This window comes from Chelmon rostratus, chromosome 15 (assembly GCF_017976325.1).
Source record: "Chelmon rostratus isolate fCheRos1 chromosome 15, fCheRos1.pri, whole genome shotgun sequence".
In the NCBI taxonomy this organism is placed as follows: Eukaryota; Metazoa; Chordata; class Actinopteri; order Chaetodontiformes; family Chaetodontidae; genus Chelmon; species Chelmon rostratus.
In genome coordinates, this window is record NC_055672.1 from 6,747,890 (window position 1) to 6,771,810 (window position 23,921).

Below are 23,921 nucleotides of genomic sequence, written 5' to 3' on the forward strand. Positions count from 1 at the left end.
ATTGCTCGGCCATTGTCCCTGCTCTCAAAGACTGATGATAATACAGCGAGAGTCCCTGCAGCTGCTGAGTCTGACCACAGCAGCCTTTTCTGCTCTGTGCAGAGTTCATCTTGGACCAGCTCGCGGCGGGCGTGGCCTTTAAACGCCATCCCTCGCTGCTCATTGGTCGGCCGGAGCGTCAGTCAGCGGCGCTTCTTCCTCCTTTGCTTTTAAATGAAGTTGCAATGGATACAGGCGCGACTCAACCTGTGGCGGCCGCGATGAACAGCTGATCCTCCCGCAGTGGATAAAACCAGTCACCATGGTCACCGCCGACTCATGAGCTCTCATCCCACGCGTGGCACTATGTGAATAGTTTTTGGAGAAGTAGACAGAGGAAAAGAACTGAGAAGGAAAAGTGTGTCTGGAGCGTGTTGTTTTTTTCCCCGTTTGGACCTGTTGATCATCAGTGTGACACCCGGACACACCGAGCCAACCTGCCGCTCCCTGCTCTGCGCTCACCGACCATCAATTATGTTATTGTCAAGTCTTCTTCTTTTCACCTGTTCTCACCTTCTGGCGCCTCTGTTTCTCTGGTACCTGCCTCACGTCTCCGCACAGAAGCCTGGCTCCCGGGTGAGTGCCTACCTGTGCGCCACACTCTGTTTTTAGAAACAGGATAATGCTCGGATGACTTGCGAGCCGCGCGTAAAAAGAGTGAACATAGCGCAGGAATAATTCACCTCAGACTAATAATGTAACTGTGAGCGAAACCTACAGCAGTATAGAAACACGTGGATCTAAATATGAAATAATGGAAATAAAGTGCTGAGCTGTGTCATGCAGTTCACATGAGTCTATTCATAACTGCATTTCAGGCCAGACCAGGTGTAAAACCTACGATTAAATCTGATTTAATCTGTAATTTTGAGTCCTCTAAAGCAACGAGTGAAGACAACAATTCAAGGACTTTCCAAACTGAAACTCAAGGAATCAAAAATAGCATTATATGGGAGTGAAACATAGCCTAAATAAATTTGGCATATATGCAAATTAAGTATTGATTATCTTGGTGCTGCAGTGGTGAAAGATGATCAATATTGTTCATTTTGAAGCACTTTGAGGTATTGTGCTGTTTTTCATGAACCCACAGACTGTAAGGGCCAGCTATCTTTCAAGGACTTTTCCAAGCCGGTGTTGTATTTATTTCAGAAAAAACGTCCTGTGGGTTACCAGCTGCTGTACAGCTGTAATTTTGACTTTAATTTTGAGACCTGTTTGTAAATTTTTCAGCTGAGTCTCTAGAGAAAAAAAACTCATCTCCGTCCAGGTGTGTCAGCAATGCTTAAACACACCAAAGTACAATTTGTGCAGTTTTAGTCTGAACCTATGATGCTGTAATCAGAGTGTATGACTTGATACCAGGCTGCTTTCCAGGACATGGAATATGAGTGAAGGTTAATCTGTTCGCTGCGATCACTGAACAGAGGTCAACCTGAACGTCTGTCACAGCATCCCTGCTCTGTTCTTCCTCTACTTTTCAGGGACAGATCTTTGTCACTGTCATGTCTCTCCATCTCTTTTTTACTTCTCTCTCTCTCACACACACACACTCTCTCTCTCTCTCTCTCTCTCTCTCTCTCACACACACACACACACACACACACACACACACACACACACACACACACAGTGCTTTATTTGTTCACCCTCCTGTTTAAGCTTTCTCACAAATAGCCGTAGCACTGTCCAGGCGGAGAGAGGAGGAAGTGATGGGGGAACAGCATTGTTCCACAGACGCAGTGTAATATTTGTGGTCTGAGGGTGGGGGGTGAGTGGGGTGAATATGTAATACTCTCACATATTGGAACTATTTCACAACATCTTCGAAACCCTCCTCCCTGCACAAGACGCTGTGGTCAAGATGGCTCACAGTGATTTTATGCTTTGCGTAATCACTTCTTTGTTACTTACTTCATAATTGTTTTCCTACTGGCCAAATAATGATACAGTCCGAGTGGAGTGTGTGGTTTTGCTGTCATGAAGTGAGTTTGGTAGTTGTTGAGGCAGATCTGTGGTTAACCGTGCGTAATGATACAACAAGTGCTAGGAAGTTTGGGAAGTCAGAACAAAGGTGGTTTTATTGGACTTCTCCGTGATTGACGATCTATCTGAGCTGTCGTGCTATTGTGAACTTTTCCAACTCTTCCTGTTCTAGCTTTAGTTGAAGGATTTCATGCTCCTCTGCAGGCTGAGAAACTCTATCACCCTCTGCCTTAGGAAACCCTTTCAAAACCACACTGGACAAACTCCAAAATACAGGGTGATGTCAATTTGAAAACAAGGCTGCCTCTTAGTCCTCGAAAAGTTGACACTTTGGAGACAAAAGCTTTTCAGCAGCAGAGAGGGAATAAAACGCAAAAAACTGTTCCAAGGTTCGGTGAACAATCGTAGGATCTCTATCACCTTAAAAAATTAAACACTCTCTCCGCATCCACTTCATCCTCCTCCTGGCCTAGATTGGGCACTGAGGAGGAATAGTCACACTCGGCCTTCTGCACACCCCCACTCACATCACAGTAGATACTTTTAACATTGCTCACAGCTGCCGTAATACCAGAATTCACACCCCCACTTTCCACCTTCATATCATGGGTGAGAGCCTGAGCTAACTTAACTGCATAGCACTGCTCCTTTCTCATCTGCCTGCAGGCTCTATGATGCAATAAGTGCACAAGTCCAACATTTCTCACAACTGGGGAATACGAGTAATTGGGACACTAACAGAGCTTTAGACTTGCTCTCTTGTGATCGTTGCAGTTTGTGCAGTTCAGGCAAGTCTGTTTTGTCCTCATTCTCCAGTTTATCTTTGACTTTGACTCCTTTATTCTTAAGCATTTGTTCATCGGTCAGAGGGAGGGCAGCACCGCTCAGACGATAAGGATGTTAAGGATGGTGATCACACAATTATTTAGTTTAATTCAAAGGCAGTAATGGTAGAGGGAGAGAACAATGAAATGTGAATGCCACCTTTATGATCTCAATGAAAAACTTTTTTATGTATCTTTATGTGAAATTATGCTTTTTTTATAGTCGAAGAGGATTAAAGTTAACATCTAATTGCAGGTCTTAATGACTGCCACAAGATATTTGGCAGGTTTTCTGGTCCTTAGCACCAGGAACAATCAGTCTAACGAGGCAGGTGGTGGCCAGGCACCAAGAAACTAAGAAATCTGTTTTCCAGGGAGGCCGTATTCAGGAACCAGGGCCAACAAATGAGGATGCCCTCCACGCTTACTCATCTAGCCTTAATCCCCTTCATCAAATCAACCTGTTAGTGCCAGGGATGGGATGCGGTGAGCAGTCGGCCCGCATACTTTGGTGACAGCATCAGTGAATGCTCATAAACTCATTGAAAAACAAATATAAACAGCCCTGCACGAGCGGCGGAGCAGCCAAGACTGCATACCTTGCAGCTTGGGAAAGTAGAAGTTCAGTTCAAAAGCAGGAAAGCCTTTTTATTGGTGTGAGGTAGATCACAGCCACAGCGCAGGTGTGAGTGGTCTGCATGTGTTGATGCATGCAGCATGTGGGTGCAGGTGCCTGTGTGTGATTGTTGCATGGTCAGCTAATGACTCTTTATTGTGCTTACATTGCACAAAGTAATGGAGATCAGGAACAGGACTCTTTTTAAGTGATAGAGAAAGTGAATATGAAAACAGCAGTTTGACTGTGCTTTTCATGTTCACTGATGTGGAGAAATCATAGGAGAGAAGAGCATTGCAGAAGAGGTAGAGACGCCATTTTCTCAACTCATGACCCACATCGTTTCCCTTAAACTTCAAAGAAACAAGCAAAAGCAACAAGCTCACCGCTGTTATGTTAAAGCCTGTTGGGGGAAAAGAAAGAAATCAGGAACTGAAGATAAAGCTGATGAGGCAGGTTCAGAAAAAGTGGGTGCAACACCAAAGTAAACAGCTAGACAATGGGTAGAATAATAAAAAATAGACGGCATGTGTTGAACCTCAGCAGATTAAGAATAAAATGAAAAAGTAACCAAAGTTGTGGTCTGCAGAAAAATAAAACAATGATGAAGAAATGCGACAAATGGCCTGGACTTATAAGGAATCCTGACCATTCCTGCAGTGTGCTGGGACCGTGTCTGTCAGGTCTGTGAGTGAAAGCTGAATGACTGATTTAGCATGCATGCACATCTAATTATACGTACATTAGAATGTACATCATATACTCAATTGAAGCCCACTTAAATTTCTGAAAAAGTAATTCCAAAATGGCTTTGATGGAAATGAGGGATAGACTGAAGAATACATACATACATATGCAGCTACGTGAAACGATACCTATTCGAAGGATAGTTGTTGCTTATTACATAGTATTTTGTAGACGTGAAATGCAAAGATAGAGATCTACAGTAGGAGGACAGAGTGAGAAGTTTGTCCCTCAACCATCAAACCACTGGGATGCTTCGAAGACGAGCTGTTGACCATAATCACACAGATGTGCAGTGCACATTTCTCCATTTAGTCTTTATAGGGAAAAACATTCTTGGCAAAGTGATAAGGTCATAGTTTGGCATCACCGTCTTCTGCGAGGAGAAGTCATGAAATACAAACCTTTCAGATTAACTTTGTCCTGACTTTTTTGTTCAGCAGCAGTTTCTGATTAGGCACTTAAAGGAAAATCCCTAAAACAGTTATTGGTGACGAAGCTTGTGGTTTTGGGTTCTTTTGTTGTATGCTGGTGTGAGTTTGAATACTGTTACAACAACATACATATGCATGATTTTGCTGCCCCTTGAACCTTGAATAGATAATGGAAACAGCAAACTCAAAATGACCCTTCCTCTTGGGATCATGGATGTGCTCCAACACCAGCATTATACAATATTGTATACGCATGTGGAAATTATGGTGCAATGGTGGTGCTGGAGAAAAGGCCATAGTATTAGCAAATTCAGACTTCATATCCCGTGAAGTTATTGAGACCAAATTTCATGGCAATCAAGTTGTAATTTTGATGTTCCTTCTGTATAAAGTTGGTATAAATGTGGCATCCAGCTTAGGGGTGGTGCTGCGGAAATTTAAAGCTTTCATAGAAGAAATGATTTTGTCATTTCTTAGGTGTCTAGGTGTCTTCATAGAAGAAATGATTTTGTCATTTCTTCTATGAGAGCTGAAATTGTTGTCGGCACAACAGGAAAGGTCAGATGCTCGAAATAAACAAACTTCAAATGGTTTATCCTCTTGGTATTGGTACTGGCCTCAATAACAGTCAGTGGGTTCATTAAATACTGATATTTCTTCCGTGAAAGTGAAAATTTAAGCCTATGGATGGTGCTGGAGGAAATGTTTGCGGTTTATCAAAGCATCAGGTTTTGTCCTCTGGGGACAACGAATATTCACAGTCGCTCACTCACTAAAGTGTTGGATTGTAAGACGGATCAGCACTGTCATCCTGTGGTTCCATCATTTCCTGGAAAAAAATTTGTTGGCTGTCATATACTTTATCTAGCAGGTCTAGGATGGTGACTTTGGTCAGCGTACCGCTTTGGTCTTGACAACTGTTGGATGGAATACTGTTCATTTTGGTGCACACATTCATGTCTTTTTGGTTTTCTTTACAATGAGGATTACAATCGCATGTTTTGCCTTAGTGTCACACTGTCATATAGAGATAAATCACATAGAAGAAAAAGAAAATCTACTCTGTTGGAGTTGGTGAGAGGCATTCTGGAAAATCTCACTGAATTTGAATAAATGAGACAACTAGAGGGAAATAGGGCACGCTACAGAAAAAACCTAATGATTCCATTAAATGTCAACAAATTGCTTTTCTTTAATTGAGAACTTCAGCAAAACTTTAGTAAAACTTCCATTCACAGGCCAAGGCCTGACACGACAAGACTAGACACCTAGACTCCACTTATATTCCACAGGACACTGACAGGCGGCTTTAAGGGTGACTCCACCAGCAACCAATCAAATTGCTTACATATGTCAATTCTCTCAGATAGCCGCGTAATCAGCAAACGCATTTCATGCTCAATTTCGGGGCTTTCTAATCAGTGTAATGAAATGCAGTCAAAGTCCAGCTCTGTGATTTCAGGCCAGTTAGCTCCAAGCACGGATCATCGCTGCTTCACTCAGCCTTTTTTTCCTCTGCAGATCCTCCTGATAGTTGTGGTTTATGGGGTGCGTTTGCATTTAGTTATTTGTCTGCTCGACTATGGGAACTTGCTCTATGTAAATTCATTGTGTTAGTGACATGCACCAGCTTTTGTTTGAGAGGAATACTGCCTGTTGAAAGAGTTATGGCTCTCTGTAATCCTTCAGATTATCAGGACGGCAGAAACACTTCCTCTTCCATATCAGACTAGCTCAGCAGATTAGCCTCTGCTCTGCCACATATTTAATCGTTTCCTTTGATATGAGCAAGTGTGTGGTCTCAAGTATGCAACGGTGGTGTGGAATCTATTGTAAAGTGTAATGGACACACACACACACACACACTTACTTCCTGGGAACAGCAGAGACAGCTGACTGTTCTGTAGCCAGGATGTAGCATTAGCGACAAACAAGGAATGTTGTTAATCAGATTTAGAGCCATTTCCGAAAAGGAAGAACACCTCCCTCTCCCCCTCACTCACACTTTCATTCTGATTCCTTCACACCACTTCAAAAGAAACATAAGGAAGTCATCCTTTTCATTAATCTTGTATTTAATCTCTGGACCTTCGTGTGAAGAGGAAATCTGATTTAGGCATTGTGTGAAATTGTTTTTCCATAACTCTGTCAGATGCATTAAATCTAATGGAGTTTATAATCATAACAGTACATCAAAGCTGTTAAAATCAACATTTTGATGTTAACAATGACTTAAATGTGTAATGGAGGGGTGATAAAGCCACTGAGAACTATTATCCCGCTCTGCAGCTCCCCACAGCTTTACGCAGTGTTTTAGTGTCTTTCAGCTCATTGTTTTGGTTTTCTGAGCTGCATCTTCACTGTTTTGGTTCAGTCTCACTGCTCTCATCAGCATCGTTTCCACGTGCAGTGGGTAAAATGCTACGCGCTCTGCAGACAGACACAGTTAGCATCTAGCTGGTGAATGCAGTGGAGCATTTAGCAGCTAAAGTGCCAGGTGGTAGAGACCAAAGAAAGAGAGTAAATTTTGGACTTGGCGTTCGCTGGGTGAAGAAACATGAATAAAATATAAATAAGCTGCATAAACCTGTGTGTGCAGCTTGTTTATGCTGCCCCCAAGTGGCCAAAAAATGTCCTTAATTCAGGTTTAAAAAGAATTGTACAAATGAAGAAAGCATAGCTGACAAAGTAGCTATGCTTTAATGATTTCATCGCATGAATTGTAAAATCCCAGGTACTACTGTAATGCTACCTTTAAATGTTTGAATAATGTTAGAGTTTGCGAGCAGAGTGAACAAAAGATTGTTGAAGCTTAGGTCTTTGGGGTCCCTCATTTCTTTGTAGATTAAGAGAGAGATGAAAGAAAACCAAAGGTTATTACTTTAGTATTAGTGTTAAAGTTTCTGTCCTTGACTTTATTGCTCCGCACTTTCTCCACAAGTCAACTTTAAAACTACTTAACCAAAACTTTACCTACCGAAACATGACAGTAATTACATAAAGAGGTCAAATAAAAATAAATGGTGGAGTAGGGGACTGAACTTTAATGTTTTAAACCCAATCCCTGGCCTCCTGCTGCGAGTGGCACACCCACTTTGCAAGTTGTCCAGCTCCTTCAGTGCTCGCCAGTTCACAACATATTAGAACTGTGTTTTAAGGGTTTTAAAGGGTTACTTTGAGGATGCTAAATTACAGTTTCTTTTTCAAGACAAAACCCAATTAGAAATTTAAAAGGAATAAGGGGGAGGAGAAGAAGGGCGCAGCTTTTCATACATTCCTTTTTATTTTCTCCACTTTTTTATACCACAGTTAAGTAAAGTGTGTTAATTGAAACGGCATGAGGGATGGCATTCGCTTTATAGATTTCCTGAAAACTAAATGCTAATTATCGGACAAAAGTGATTACATCGGCCCGTTAAAAGCACACAACGGTACACAATTAGCCCGGGCTTGTTACCTCTGTGGTTGGCTCACTTTTATTCTCTTTTCCCTCCATTTGACTAATCCACTTGTTGGCTAGTGAGGGACTGCCAAAAACACCCGGTGATTAATGGCACAGCGATGCATCAGACGGCCATATATGAATGTATTTATGTATGTGTTGGTGTTGTTGCATTGTTTGTTGTTGTTGTTGTTGTTCCCAAAGGGGATAATGAGACCATCACACGTTAGCGTGGAGCTGGCACACAGAGCTCCCTCTATCTCACTCACACACACACACACACACACACACACACACACACACACACACACACACACACACACACACACACACACACACACACACACACACACACACACAGATGTAGCCTGGCTTGTAATGAATCTCCATCTGTGCATGCAACAGCCTTTTCTGTAGAAGCAGTGATGTCATTCATGTCAAGGTACATTTTCCTGTTAGTTAAATAGAACACACATTTTTTTAACTACATAGGATCTGATTTAACCATCCCTTGTGATAACAAGTCAGGGTAAGAGCTTCAGTCGGCTCATTGAAGTGGGCTTCTCCAAATAAAGATTTTTGACTAAATGAAAGTTCAAACATGAGAAAAACTGGCTAAATTTCACTCTGTAATAACAAACACATTGCAGCCTGTATTTGTACTGTTCTGCCTCCAGTTTCCCATAGGCCACACTACAAAGATTACCCACATTATCTTTTCAACACATGAATATTAACAATTTGGTAGTGGTTCTCTCGGTCTGCAAACATCAGAGTTAACTGCTTAAGACAGTTTTAACAGCCATATAACGGCCACATCACCTCTGTGATTGGACAGAAAACTCTCCAAAAAAAAAAAGAACAGTCACCTCTAATTAAAATGGAAATTTTACTATGAAGCACAGATTAGATTTGAAATGATGCTGACATTTCTTTACAAATATTTGCACCACAAGTTTCCTTGTGTTATTTAGTAATTAAGATGTTTCTGCTACAGTCATTCGGAAATGAAAACTCTAATACATTTTTAAATTAACCAGGAGTAATATGTAACTCTAATGGATGTGGACTGTTATACTATGATTCTGAGTTTTACCAGTGACAGTAATACAGTCAGTGATTTCCAAACACAACATCAGGCTCATGTACAACATTTAGCTTTCTGCAGGTTTGAAACCTCATCTCTCTTTGCAGCTCATAAACAGCATTGTACTAACAGTCCAAAAGCATAGCTGACTTTTTATACAGCCCTCCACATAAGAGAGAAACACACAAACACACCACAACTCATTGTGAGCACATGACAAGCCGCAACTACTTACGAACGTTGTTAATGTTTATGTTCATCATGTCCATTAATCATTTCAAAGGACCAAACCAAGTTTCAACTCCTCAACTACAAATCATGTAAGCTTCACATATTTGCTGGAAATCCTCTAAAGCAGGCAATAGTGTTTGGGATGTTGAAAACTGACACGTAAACTCTTGAACCTTGTTTGAGTTGTGTAATGCATCACAGTGAACTTGCAAACTATGTTGTTGTATCATTTGTAAAGTTGTTAGCGCAGATGCAAAAGTGATTTGAAGTTAGTTAGCTAAAAAATGCATCACCACTGCAGTGGTCCTTTAAAGAGGAACCCCACCAATAGGGAAAGTGTGTGATGTCTGATAAATGGCCTTAAGTGATGTCACTTGAGTCACTGTTGGTTGGATCTGAAGTTTTAAAATGTTATACACAGGTATTTTTTTAAATGTAGCTTTTATGTGTTTCGGCTTTTTGTGCACACATAAACAGCGTTTTAGGTGACTGAAAACAGCTTTTGGAAAACACCTTTCAGGATGAAGACTTTCAGAGGCTCCATGTATAGTGCTGATGTGTAGACAGGGAAAACGGAGTATTTGGTTTATGACGACGAGAGCGTGCACCAGTATCTTCTTCATTTACATGATGCGACATTTGACTCAATGACTCAAAGGTGACTCAAAGCTACATTAGCTGCTACTAGCATAAAACACCTGAATCTCTGACCAAACTGTCAAAATTCAAGTTGCATTGTGGGTAGTGTAGGCGCTGGGTTTGACAAGGAAGAACAATGCGTGTTAAGACGATATCTCTGGATCTGCTGCATAGAATTTGGTCCTTTTTTAAAAAACTGTCCATTGTGACTCCAACAATGTTACAGGAATGCAAAGCTAAGCTAAATTAGTGGAGTACTCTTTTAAGACACATAGTGTTTGAGATATGGTTTGTTGGAGAAAAAAGAAATAGGCCTTTCGTTTTGTCAGACTTGTATTTGTTCATATTCCCGACACCATAGCTCTAGTGTATGTGGGATACAAATCAGCTAACATGTTAAAGAAACTTTAGCAAGCCAGTTCGCTAGTAAAGCTGATAAGTGGAATAAAGGTGAAAATGGGATTATGTCGTGTGTTTGTTTTATACTCAGAATCTGTCCAAAGAAATGAGCTCTACCCTCTCACATCAAGCCAGTTGGAAAGTTTAATTGCATTTACTGTAGGAGACGTAATCCACAGATTTGTTTATTTACTACCTTTGTTCCGTTTCACATAGCCTGCTTTTTCCCCCGTCAGACCTTTAAGCGAGCATATATAAAAATAATTATTTTCTAATCATATTCTTTCTTCTTGTTCCACTGCTGTGGCTCAGGCTGGAACAGATTCCCTGCCAGTGACGGTAAAAAAAGACCATTTTGCTAATGCTATAATGGTTGCACAATGGGGGTTGCATTTCACTTATTTTATGAGTGGTGGAGAGAGAGCTCAGGGCTCTGTGTGCTTCTGACTGAGATGTGTGTGTGAGAGAGTGTGTGTATGTGTGTGTGTCGGGGGAATTTAGCTTGTTAAATGTGAGATCTCATTGTTTCCAGGTCAAGATATCAGTACCAAACCATCGTGTAACTCCCCTGGTGTTTTACCTTCAGCTCATCTTTGACTTCATCTCTTTGGTGGGCCATCAGGCAGCAGAGGACATCATGTCCTCACTATGTTTATATTCAAGCTTTCTCTCTGTCCATTAAAGATGAAAAAAAATGTATATTTGTTCTTGTTCTCCAATTTGGAAATTAAAGAAAGGGCCTCTGTGCGGTTGTTAAAGTGAGATTATTTCCCTCAGGGTGCATTCAATACTCCATTATGCTATTTGGCGCTTTGGCTTCTCTGTAAATCTTTCATGTGCTGCCTGATGCACTACGATGTAAAACTTTGCAAAATGATGTGCAGGATGGGAGTATGAGCGAGTTTCTCACCACAGGTTTGGGTAATTAATGTTATTTTGAGCAGCGCGTGTTCCTCAGCAGAGCCAACAATAGCTCCTTTTACATGTTAGTCTGTTTAATTTGGATGTGTTTGTTTGGTTTTGATTATAGGACTTCGGGCGGGTCTCTACTCCAGCGACAATTGGCCTAACAGGAGGGGCTGTTTTCCCTCAGGAGATAATGCCAGGTCTCCTCATCCTGGCCAATACTGTAGCAGCTGATTGCTGTCAAGCAGACCTGGGTCAGACAGTAACTGAAAATAACTCTTAGCGTTTGTTTTAACCTCCTCAAGTTGCCAGATGGGTGGGGTTTACCACATCAGGACAATTCAGACAGGATTTGGTAAACTGGAAACCACACAAAAGTGTAAGACTGTTGTCAAATGCTTTACTGATTGCCTGCAAACTACTTTGTCTGGTACTAAAAGACAAACCTCACTCATTTGGTTGTCCCTGCTAGTTAAGAGAGTCGTGTTTCAGATACGATGTGATCCAGGCTCAGGGTCGTTCACTGCTGGTGTGAGTGAACTTTATTTTGGCAGGAGTCAAATGTGAACCACGTGCACATTTATTGTATTGAGGACCTCATGTAGAGCTGTGGTCCTGTAGAAACAGTTGTGAGACTTAATCAGACCTGAGAGGTGGCTGGGATACAGTGCAGAGAGCCATTGTCAGAAGATTAGATTAGACAGGGTTTAGCATAGTGTCCGCTATTTGATATTCTCTCCAGGAGGCTGGATTTTTCTTTCTCCACTCATTTACATGTTTTGGTTTTTGTATTTTTTTGCCTTAGTTGTTTTAATCTGAAACAGTTTGTTGGTTACGCACAAGCAATTAAGGATTTTGAAAACTACGTATTTGTTTTAAATCACAAACAGTACATAGGATTTCATCAGTAACTGGCTATTTTTCATTAGCAAGAATACAGTGGTTGGACTTTTTTGGAAAATATGTGCATTGACAGCTAGATGATAAGAAGTTAGATGATAAGATCAATACCACTCTCATATCTGTCCATCTGTCCACTTGAACAACAGAGCGATAAGGTAATAATCAATGAGCTTTACAGGTAGCAGGTAGGTAGATTTGGTTACCACTGGACAGAGCTGGGCTAGCCGTTTCATGCCATTTCAAGTCTTTCTACGAGGCTAAGCTAAGCAAACCGGCTGCTGGCTCCAGTTAATATTAACGGGAAATATTACAGTGTTATCAATCTTATTCTTAAAGACTCTTAATTACTCTTATTTGTGCTTTTAAGTGTTTATTATTGAGAGTATAATATACATTCCCTTGTATTTTTGCAAACTTTCAGCAAAATTACTTGTATTGCCTTAAACAATAACTTGCTTTCACCCTCTACACCTTGAAAAAAAGTTCCCTCAAGAGTATTTTTAAATTTTTTAATCTTGAACTCAAGTGAAAGAACTCCCAACCATAAATTTAGAACGTTTTTCTGGTCTGCTGGAGTCTCTGGTTTCACCTTTACGGGAGACGAGTCTGTGTGTGGGACAGTATGACTAAGAAATGACTATGTGTGGGAGACTTGGTAGGAGTGTTTATTTCCACTTACTGGACAATGCCGTCTCAAAATCTCTGATTTAATGTTTTATTATGACAGTGGAGGTAGAGAGGCTGCATCCATTAAGGTTGTGAGTCAGGGATGGGGAGGACGGGTCAGTCTGTGGGCAGAGGCCGGACTCGGTGGCTCTTAGCCTGGAGGAGTGGCCGGATGGACTCAAATCACTTTTTTAGAATAGCTAGCTTTGGATACTGATTTACGGATTTAACAGTTCATCACATAGACAAACTGCTTTCTGACCACAGTACTTTGGCTCAGGCTGGTCCGCTGTTTTTAACCACCTCTGCAGTGGAAGAAACATGTAAATGCTTTCTCCTTTTCCTCTACTTAAACAAAAAGTTAAGGTTCTCTACACTACCTGCATAATAAGATAAATAAGAATAAAAAAATATCTTTCATTATTTTAGGGGAGGGCAGATACAATGCAGGTACATGCACTTTCTTTCAAACTAGTGAATTATTCCTGTCCTTCACTGAAGCCAGGAGGAGGACACACAAGTTAAAAATGAAAAGATGTTTCCTCCCTGTCTGCACTTTCTCATAAAGAGGCACATCATGATTTAGTTTAACTCTCAGCTGTCTGACAAGAGACTTTCTACCATGCTTCAATGCCAAGGCTGAAATCACATTAAAGTGTCTGGCTTTTTCTGGACATACTGTTACAGCGAGGCCAGTTGGATTTGAGTCCAATTGTATCCTCTGAAGTATTATTCCCCTTTTGTTTCAATTTCCTTTCACCTTGTATACGAGGGGTGTTGGGTATCAATTGAAGGGAAGTATCAACATTTCAGCCGAGTTAAAGCAGCCAAAAGAGGCTCTCTGTACTCAGAACTTGGATATTTTAACAGCTACATTGTTTTATGAGGAGCTTAAACCTGTGACCCTCCAGTTTCAGGACACTTTCTTAAACTCTGGACCACCCTGCCACCCTCACCTCCTGATTTTATCTGCCAGATACTGAAGCTCCAGTATCTTTTTCTATTTCAGGAAAAGTGTAATCTCCCTCTTTGTTTTGTGCAGATAATGGAGTATCTGCTTGTGCTGACAGCTGTGACAGCCATGATAGTAACCATGATTATTACACTACTGCAAAAAACAGCACAGTGTATCTAGTGTTATATTTAGTTGTAGAAATATTATTTTTCAGGAACACTTCAAATATCCTGCCTGTGTGGTGAAATAATTCCACATTTTTTCCAAAGAGGTTCATCTGTTTAAGTAAGAGTATTAACACAAGCCAGAAAAAGGCAGTTTTCTTCACTAATATGATGAAAATGATCCAAACAAAGTCTTGAATGTCAGTTAATTTGCATTGGACACGTGTGATATTAGCTCACCAGTTGGCAGATTTTTCACTTTCTGAATTTTGGACTCAGTTTTTGATTAAATTGCTGGGATTAGAAATTAATGTTCATGACTGTCATGACTGTCAGGTCTGGCACCACTCTCTAGTGTCAGAAAAGTAAAAAAAAAAAAAACCCACAAACGTCTGTAAATAGATTATTTTCTGCCCTGCGTCTCATTTTCTTCACCACATCTTGGATTTGTAATTCATGCTATAACAAGTTTAAACTCCTGTGTTCTTTCCAGAGAGCGAGAGAGATATCAGCCAGCACATGACAAAGAATATAAAATTCAAATAAGAACAGTACGCAGCCACTGCGGCTGGGTGAGTCTTCAACACAGTTTCTTCACAGTTTTGGATGGATTGGCACGAAATTCTCTTCAGATATTCACGGTTCACAAAGGATGAATTATAGTGACTTTGGTGATTGCCTGACTTTTAATGTAGCACCACCATGAGGTTGACATCAGTGGTTTTGAGTGGAATATCTCGACAGTAATTGGATGAATTGCCATGAAATTTGCTACAGATGTTTATGTCGCCGTCATGATTAATTGTAATAACTTTGGTGATCCCTTCACTTTTCATCTAGCGCCACCAGTAGGTAAACCTCTGAATCTGTCAAGTACCAAATACCTGCAAAACTAATGATGTTGCCTTCACCATCAGCTGTACTTTGTGCTTAGCGCTAATTATTGTTAGTATGATAAGCAGGGTTGCAGCGAACCGAAAATTGACGGTTAGCATACCATGCACATTACGGTATTGAATTCTACCCTACTAGTATTATTTTAAAAAAAGTTTATATCAAGTTTCATGTCTGTCAGGACATAACATTGTGTGAAATTGTGTTTTTTAGGTGTTTGTTCAACCAAAAAACCTCTTCTGTTTTTATTTAGTTAAGGGTAATTGTAATTGATAATAATAATACTTACTATTATACTACTCTTGTTTTCGTACCTTTTCTGTCAAATTAAAAATTATCCTGCCCTAAAAAGACTGTCATTTCCAATGTAAAGTATATAGCATTCACATTAAGATGAACTCTTTCAGCTAAGAACAGATCATGGGTGATTAGTTTAAGTGCCCGCTGAGCTATGAAAGTCAAATTGTCCAGGAAAATAGTGTCACTGGCGGATATTTTAACTATGGTTTTATTGGCAGTTGTTATATGGCAGAATGGATGGAGAGGCAAAGACTTCAGATGGGATGATTGTGATGGTTTCTGGAGCAGTCACATCACATATAGATTTACTGTAATTAATACTAATGCCAATGCAAAGCCACAGATGGACGTACACTGCTGCATTAACAGAAGAAAAAACTGCAGTTAATCTTTTTAGAGCACATTAGATGAAAACTGGTGATTCATTTGTATATGAGATCCAGTTGTACACCAGCTCTTTCATGACATCAGCGGTTTGGCTTTGTTACCATCTACACTTTGGTCAGGTCTGTCTGATTGCTCTTTATATGTTCAGAAAAAATCTGTCTCCCAGCAACATTTTTCATGTTGTTCAAAATAACATTTTTTTCGTGTTGGGCACTGGGATGAGGAGGGAGAGGGAGACTGACAAAGAAAGTGTGTTTGTGTACATGCATGCTCCAGACATGCATTTGTGCAGTTGATGATTTTGAAAAGTGCCTCAGATCGTCTGATTTGGCCAGTGAAGGATGGAAACTGTGCCTTTTGTTTCTGGCTGTGTCTCATTTTCCACCACCTTCTTGCCTCCATACCTGCTCTTAATGAGATCTCTTGTGTCAGATTCAGAGCTCCAACAAGCATTCTGGTAATTGCTTGAGAGGCCCTGGATGAAAAATGCATTTGAGAAAGTTTCCTACATGAGAACTGCTTGATTTCCTTTTCTTTTTCTTGTCCTTTATGAAACAGGTGTCTGAGCAGCCACAACGTTTAATCATCATTTGTGAGATAAGACAAATGAAGAGCTCCTTAAATAGTTGAAACATTTTCAACAAGAGTTGGCTCGGATACGCTGCTAGGCCACTTTTAACAACAGAGGATTCTGGTGCTGCTCAATGCACACCTACTCTCTCTCCTCACAAACCCACAACTCCATCTTTTTGGCAAAGTTTGTGCTCCTCTGAAATCCTTTAGACCTTAAATATATTTGAGGCAGCTGCAGAGCCAAGAACCATTACTGCTGTCAGAGAGAGGGCCGTCTTCCAGCAGTAGAGTAGAATCGACTCACTAATAGATCATGAGTAAAGATCTGGGGAGAAGGATTCCCATTGCTCTGAATGTGGTTTGGCTGCTTTGAAACTTAATCAAGGTTCAACTCGTCTCCAGCCAAAGATCAATTAGATAAATTAGCCTTGAGGTTGAGCTTCAGTGCAGAGCTGTTCAAACCCTTGTTACGGTAGCCTAAACAACGAAAGGCAGCGGCCGACAAGTGTTCAAGGAGCAAAGAAATGTTTTCAGCAAAATGGGCAAGTGACCCATGAGTCCAATTTGTACGTTACTTTGGCATAATCTCAGATTCAGCTGAATGCAGCCTTTGTTCAAACACAGCGCGACTAGAAAGAAAGAAAAGGAGCCTAAAAGAAAGAACAAATTTTCAAGGAATGAGCAAAAAGCCATAGGTTCAGTAATAAGATGTATCTGTCATGTTATATGAAACCTGAGAGGAGTTAAGTTCCTTATGTATTGCATCACCATGAGGCCAACATGCTGCTGCATTTGTCATTGCAGTGGCTGATCGGAGACAGAGACAGTCACTGTGGGGTCATCTGCTCACGGACGCAGGGGAAGCCGGTGTGCGGCTCGGATGGGCGGAGCTATGAGACCGGCTGTGAACTGCAGAGGGCACGCTGCAAAGATAAAACACTGACACTGTCACACCGCGGCCGGTGTCGAGGTGAGAACTGGTTACAGTCTCTGTACGGTATGCTACGAGGAGTGACGCAGAGCGACCTCTCAGGAGGCATTCAAGGAAAAGTCTCTGACAGTTGACAAATGTGTCTTGTCTCACTGTATATTTTACCACATTTCCCCTGCCTCAAGGGCTCCTGGTAAGGTGCTGCAGTGTAAAAACATATTGTATGATTTACAATAAGATTGCCACTGTTTGTATGCTGAGGACGTCTACCCGAAACATCTGTGCATGAATAAATAACTTGAAGCGAATTGTGCTTGAGATTTTTTACACTCTCTACAACAAAAACATCAACAGTACTTTTGAGTATACAAACTACATGGGTTTTAATGTCCTAAAGTTTGCTTCTTCAGTATGCCTTATTCATGACATGACTCCACACCTTTCAGACAACACAGAGCTTTGTGTGACTTTTTTATCTTTCAGGTAAAAACTGGGTGAAAATCGATCAGTTGCAGGTGGCTCCAGCACCGACTTCCACATCTGAGGGGAGGGACCTGGAGCTTAAAGGTAAGGACCAGGAAACCTGTGAACATTTTTCTGAATTGTCCACAGTCCTACAAACTGGGAGTTACTATGAGCAGATCAGCTGAAATGGTAGTGTTCTGTGTTGCCAAGGTTCATCTAAAATGCTAGAAGAGTTTTGTGCCTAATTGTAACCTAATCTAATCGTCAGTTGGAGACTATATACTTTAAATTGAGAAAGCAAAAGCACACAGTGATTTACTTGAGACTCAAAGAGCATGTTGCAGCTCGGACCCAAAGTGAACACCAGACAGTTTGAGAAAAGTGGAACTGAATGAGAAGATGTCTTTCATTTTCCGCCTCACTGTAGGCGTGTAAGTTTTTACAGACCAGGATCACACACTTCCTCAGTCTCTGGATGCCAGCCACTCAACAACAGCAGAGATTGATAGGTCTAGAGTCAAGGTTGGAACTTGGCATTTCCCCCCCTTTTTTCAGCCCCACTGTCCATTAGGAAAACAGCAGTCCCAACCAAATCCATTTCTGGAGTGAGATGTGTTCCCTCTGTATGGTAATACGTGGTTTTGTTTCATAACATCTGTGGTGTGCCAAGGAGAGGAAAGCCGGGCAGAGCTCACACAGTCTTTGCATATGCGGCCGGCCTGTTTTGTTGTAATGAAACTGCTGCTTTATTTAAGCAGGCAGTTCATGAACCAATCATTGTTTACAATGGCAAAGCCTGGCACAGGCTTATTGAGGTGTGCGTGAGACTCAGATTAAACACAACAGATACAAGACACATAAATTGCTAACAGGTACAACAAACAACCACAAACAACAACAAATGCATAATTATGGCTATTACAACAGGCAGATCTGTTTATTCATTATTCAGCTGTGAATAAATAGCAAGAGCAGAATCAACACATCTTGAGCCAGCTCATTATTCAAAATCTCTAAAATGAAGATGATAAATGTGATATGTTTTCATCAGGTCATGTACTACAGTATATATTATTGCTGCCTTGTCACAATTAACAAGCACAGACAAGCAAAAGGAAGACGTGATGAAGAACCTGCTAACAGCCTCAGATCACAAACTTATTTCCATAAATCAGACTTATTTAAATGAGTTGTTAGACTGTTTTTTGCTTGTTCTCACTAGAACACGAGCGCTACAATATTTAACAAGCCTCGGTTCTAAAGTAAGACTAAATACACTCCAAGTCCACATTTAGAAATCCATGTAAGCATGTCTGTCCTTCTCGGTGACATCATCACCCGGTTCTGGCTCTGTCAGGCTTTTACTCAGGAGGAGACAACCTGTCTGTCTCCTCTCAGGTCCAGAGTTGGCTTTTTTTAAACTTCTGTTTATCCGGGGAGAATGTTTGCCCAAAGTGGAGGACTGCGGTCGCACTGGTCAGCTCCCTGGTGTCCATGTGTATACACGAACGGTTGAACATGAAGCTCAACTCCACAGGAGCTGTGAGTGCAACAAAAACAGTATTTGCTGATGGGATTTTGAACCAGTCACCAGCTGGTGTGGAGCCCACTTCATTCTCTGACCTTTCAGCCACTTCCATCTCTGTCCCCTGAGAGCAGGTCTGGCTCATCACAGCTGCAGGAACACAGGCTCAGTTTCCACTGACATTTCAAAATATCAATAGGCTACATGACGCACTCCTCAGCACTAACAATGTGGCGCTCATAGTCTACCCCTGGCACTGGCGATGGTCAATGTGCAGGAATGTGTTGTTTTACCAATTTTTGAATAGTGTAATAAAAGGCCTTTGACTTGTCTGGGCTTCCTGCATCTGCAGTACAAAAGTTTTAGGATCAGGATTTTTCATCACTGAAGCTTGTCCAGTGCTACAAACTTGTTAAAGGCTGCTTGTCATCACGAAAAGAAAAATATCCTTAAAGGTTGTTGAAATGGCCCAAAATCAGATTGGAAACAACAGTGCAGACAGAGAAAAAAATACTGCTTCTCCCTTTGTACGTCAGTCAAAAAGATTCTCTTGAGCAAGGCACTTAAAAGTCAGACGGCACTCAGTGGCTAGCAGTAGTAAACTGTGGTTGTACTGGTCAGCTCGCAGGTGTGAACATGATGTTGTTGACAAAGAACACGTGTCTTCAGTAAATAAACAGTGCTAAAGGTTTGTATTCAGTGTATGAGAGCAGGCTGTGCTGTCAATCCGTTACAGATGCAGGTCAGTCCAAGTGTCGTGTTGAGAGGAACCAGGCTTTGGAACAAGCCAGGAGACCTCAGGAGTCCATGTTTATCCCAGAATGCAATGAGGATGGAACATTTGCCCAGGTCTGTCTGGCTACCTCCACAGATTTCTTTTCCTTCATGTTTTTTTTACTCTTGGTCTTTCTCTTAGTTTGAGCCATTGCCTGCACATCATCCAAGGGATCAGCTTCACTTCACTGACACGAATCTTTGACTGTACTCTTCACCCTCTGCTGAATTTACACTCAAATATACGAACCAAGTCATGTATATTACAAGGGCCTGCCCCGAGCAAAGATTCTAGTCAACTAGTAGTCGTTAGGTCACGGCTTACTGAACTAACTAGCTAACTTCTGTTACAGTTAGCAGCAGTTAGCACGGGACTCACCACTGTGACCAACCAATGAAAACTTGGCGGGCTAAGATTCTTCTCATCAGTTTAGTTTGCAGTTCTATATATTTTAAAGCTATTTTCATATTTTGGTGTGATTTACCTTTTTTCCTCTGCAGGTCCAGTGCCATACTCTGACAGGCTACTGCTGGTGTGTCACCAGTGACGGCAAGCCAGTGAGTGGCTCCTCTGTGCACAACAGGACCCCGGTGTGTTCAGGTACTGGGGCGAAAACAACCTGGCAACCTGTGGATGAAATGTCCAGAGTTTCTCAAAAGAATCTTAAAACGTTTGTCCTGTATGAGTTTGCCGATGTGTAAGACTGTGCCGGCAACTCGGCTTGCATCTGTTCTGCTTTAGTGCTGTGCACATTAGTGATTACAGTTATTTGTGCAAGCAGAGCAGCTCCACTTCAGAGTAATGTTTAGCAGGTTGTATGAATAAAACGTCGGGCGAAGGGTAGGATGTTCTTTATTACGGCGGAGAAACGGCATACAGTAACAAGCATTGGTGGCTGCATTTGTAGGATCTTAGAGCAAAGACAGTTTGAAAGCCAAGTCACTGAGGTTTGGGTCAATTAACTTTCAGTCGCTTTCTTATCAAAGAAAGACTGAGAATGGATGTGTTATAAGAATATGCTTTTGACATGGAACTTAAACTGAGTAAATTATCAGTGAACTGACCCTACATCTGAAATGAATGGATCAGGAAGCCTGATGAAGGAAAAAGAGTGAACACAGCCTTTGGGTTACAGTTAAACAGGGTCTGTCTTGCCATACTACGGGCACATGTGCATTACATGTGGCGTATAGCAGGTGCAAGGTCAACGAGAAAGCTAATGGCCATACATCCAGGGGCCTCTCGGGCCTCCCACTCGCCCCCTCGTCTAACTGCAGCCTCTGCACACTCATCCTGGATGGGAACACTTTATGATAATCACCATCATTTTCCCTCAGAAGATAATACACAGAGGTCTTTGCCAGAACTGGATTGCACTGCCACTAGAGCATATGGTGCAAATTTTGTGTGGAGAGTGTGGTGAGAGTGGCCGCATGCCCTTCTGAAGCTGCTCGACAGACCGCCAGAGGCTTCCCGTTTTCTCTCTGTCTTTTTTTCTCTCAATTTCTTTATCTCTCTGCCTTAATCTACTTTGGCCTTTCTTTTCTCTGTGTTTCCCACTTGTGCCACTAATCACCTGTGTGGTTTCCCCTGCCACCTGCTGTTTATCAGTCTTATGAATAGAATCAGTAAAGTTCACAAATGGAGTATGGTTACGTATCCATTCATACAGAAAACCACGCTTCTTTGCCCATTTACAAACTCGTACTAATGCGAAGCAGAAGTTCAGAGTTAAGCGCAAGTTATTTTTTTTATTTCTTCACCAGATAAGAAAGCTTTTTGGGAGCAGACAAATCATTGTACATCTAAAGAATGACCACAGTCAGTTCAAGTATTTGGGTACAACGTTTTTCAAAAGTGCTCTACTGGAAGCTTTATGTCAGAGTAACTACTTGGTGTGTGCGTCATTAACTGGACAATAATTCAATGGAGTTCATTCATGTTGTGCTTTCTCTCTTTTGTGACGACTTTTCTTGAGCACAGCAAGGACAGTAATGATAGCTTCTTCCAGTCTGGATTCTTCAGTTCTTCATTCCCTTATAGGTCACCACTGTCAAGTCAGTTTGCAACAAGTCAATGACAAACGTTTGTGTGTCAAAGGTATCAGACTTGAACGATTTACAAACGTTCCACGCATATTTATTTTGCCTCTCTCATTCAACCCAGTGATGGATAAATTTTATTAGGTCTGAAAATTTAGATCTTACAATCAGGCTTCTTCAAATTTGCTCATGAAGACACTGGATGTGAATTACTCCAAAATGGGTGCAACCATTATTCAGGAATTGATTGATCAATTAATCATTTCAATAAGTTTTCAAGCAAAAATGCTAAACGTTGGTTGGTTCAAACTCTAAAGTTTACAGCTCTTCTTAGTCACAGATGACTGGAGGTGAAATCTCTTTGGGTTCGGACCCTCGCTCAGAAAAATTAAGCAGTCTGAAGACATCACTTTGGGCTGTACGGAGTTGTGATGGCCGCTTTTCACTACTTTTTGACATTTAATAGACTAAATGAATAATCAATTAATCAAGAATCATCAGCAGATGAATCGACTGCAGGAGGACCCTTGAAAGAATCTTATTTCATGAAGAAATGAAGAATAACTGTGGTGTGCTGGCAGATCTGCAGTGACTTTTCCTGCCCTCTACCACCACTCAATGGAAGAAAACTATTCAGTTGTCCAGGTTTAAATAAACCCTACGAAATCCTGAAATGTAGTTTATGGCACAAACACAATCTCTACCTGTCTCCTTTCTGTCCTGCATAAGATCCAATATCTTCATTGTTTCTTGCAAAGGTATGTATGACACTGGGACCAGAATCTGAGCACAATAAACCTGATACTGTATACAGCTGCTACAATCTTACATTGCTCAACTCTCCTTCCCTTAGGTTCCCTTCCCTCTCAACTGACAACAAATAACCTTTACTGACATGCTCAGACGCCCCTGTACACTATGCCCCAAATCAATCATCTCACATACATTTGCAGGAAACTTCCGTGAATTTATGGGAACTCATGCTGGGACAACTGGATTGTCAGGTAGTAAATTTCCTTCCAGTTGCCTTCACTCAAAATTTCTCCCCTTTGCCCTTCTATTGTAATTGGTTGCACTTTCTAATTTTGCTCTTTTCCTCCGTGCATCCTTGCATGAAACAGACAACCTGCATGCACCATATGAGAATGACATTTGGAAACCGTTTGATAATCATTTTCCACAGATGGGGCAGATCACTCAGGTCTGCATCAGTCCGCGTTACGATAAAGCAAAAGCCTCCTGTTTCAATGTGTGCCTGCTATGAAGTACTAACAGAATGTACTCATCAAACTTTGATAAACCTCCGCGTCTAACTCTAAGTCAAGACGTCAGTGTGTTGGGTAATCTGTGGGAGTGATGTTTTTCTGTTGGCTCGTGTTCTGTGTTGTGTTGGAAGAACCAAATTTAATTCTAAATCTCATGCAAAATGATTTCTTTGCAGGAAGGGGTTAATTTTTGAGTAACTGTTTGATTCTAAACTGGATAAACAGCATTTTAGAATCACATTCTTTAAATGTTCCTGAGGTGGTGTTGCTGCTGTCTAGTCTGCTGTCCATGTTATGTTTTTTTCTTTACAGGGTCAGTAACCGATAAACCACCTGGGCCACCGAACTCTGGTAGAAAAGGTGAGTTGAGATCTGCTCTAGGTTGTGTGTGCATGCGTGTGAATGCCTCTATTTGTATGAAAGAGACAGAAAGAGAGCGTGAGCTCAAAATGTCTTTTGACCTGATTTTTTTTTTCCATTGGATCTGTGCAAAGTCCATATTTGTGCAGAGCAGAAAGGTACATGGCTGATGTTTCACTTGTAACTTTAACAGGATTTAGATGAAAATGGACTTTAGAGTTAAAGAGTCTTAAAACTAGCATTTTTTTTTTTTTTTGGCATGTTAGCATGATGCAAATGAACATATAAGACCTCAGACACAGACACGACAGTGGCAATAGCTTATGATGAATGATGGACAATACAATTCAAGGAAAACGGAAGTAAAAC

General features: G+C 41.2%; 1 protein-coding gene across 2 annotated transcripts in view; it reads left to right on the forward strand.

The window, feature by feature from the left end:
- The first annotated feature begins 268 nt into the window (after positions 1-268).
- Positions 269-23,921, forward strand: part of smoc1 (SPARC related modular calcium binding 1) — a 46,078-nt gene continuing 22,425 nt past the window's right edge. The window contains exons 1-7 of one of the 2 annotated variants that reach the window (XM_041953764.1): positions 269-615; positions 16,994-17,159; positions 17,604-17,687; positions 19,847-19,959; positions 20,386-20,485; positions 22,881-22,931; positions 23,505-23,552. In XM_041953764.1, coding sequence (XP_041809698.1) covers positions 514-615; positions 16,994-17,159; positions 17,604-17,687; positions 19,847-19,959; positions 20,386-20,485; positions 22,881-22,931; positions 23,505-23,552 — 664 coding nt within the window. In that variant the 5' untranslated portion in view covers positions 269-513. The remainder of the gene's footprint in view (positions 616-16,993; positions 17,160-17,603; positions 17,688-19,846; positions 19,960-20,385; positions 20,486-22,880; positions 22,932-23,504; positions 23,553-23,921) is intronic. The other variant, XM_041953765.1, reaches the window with a different exon arrangement.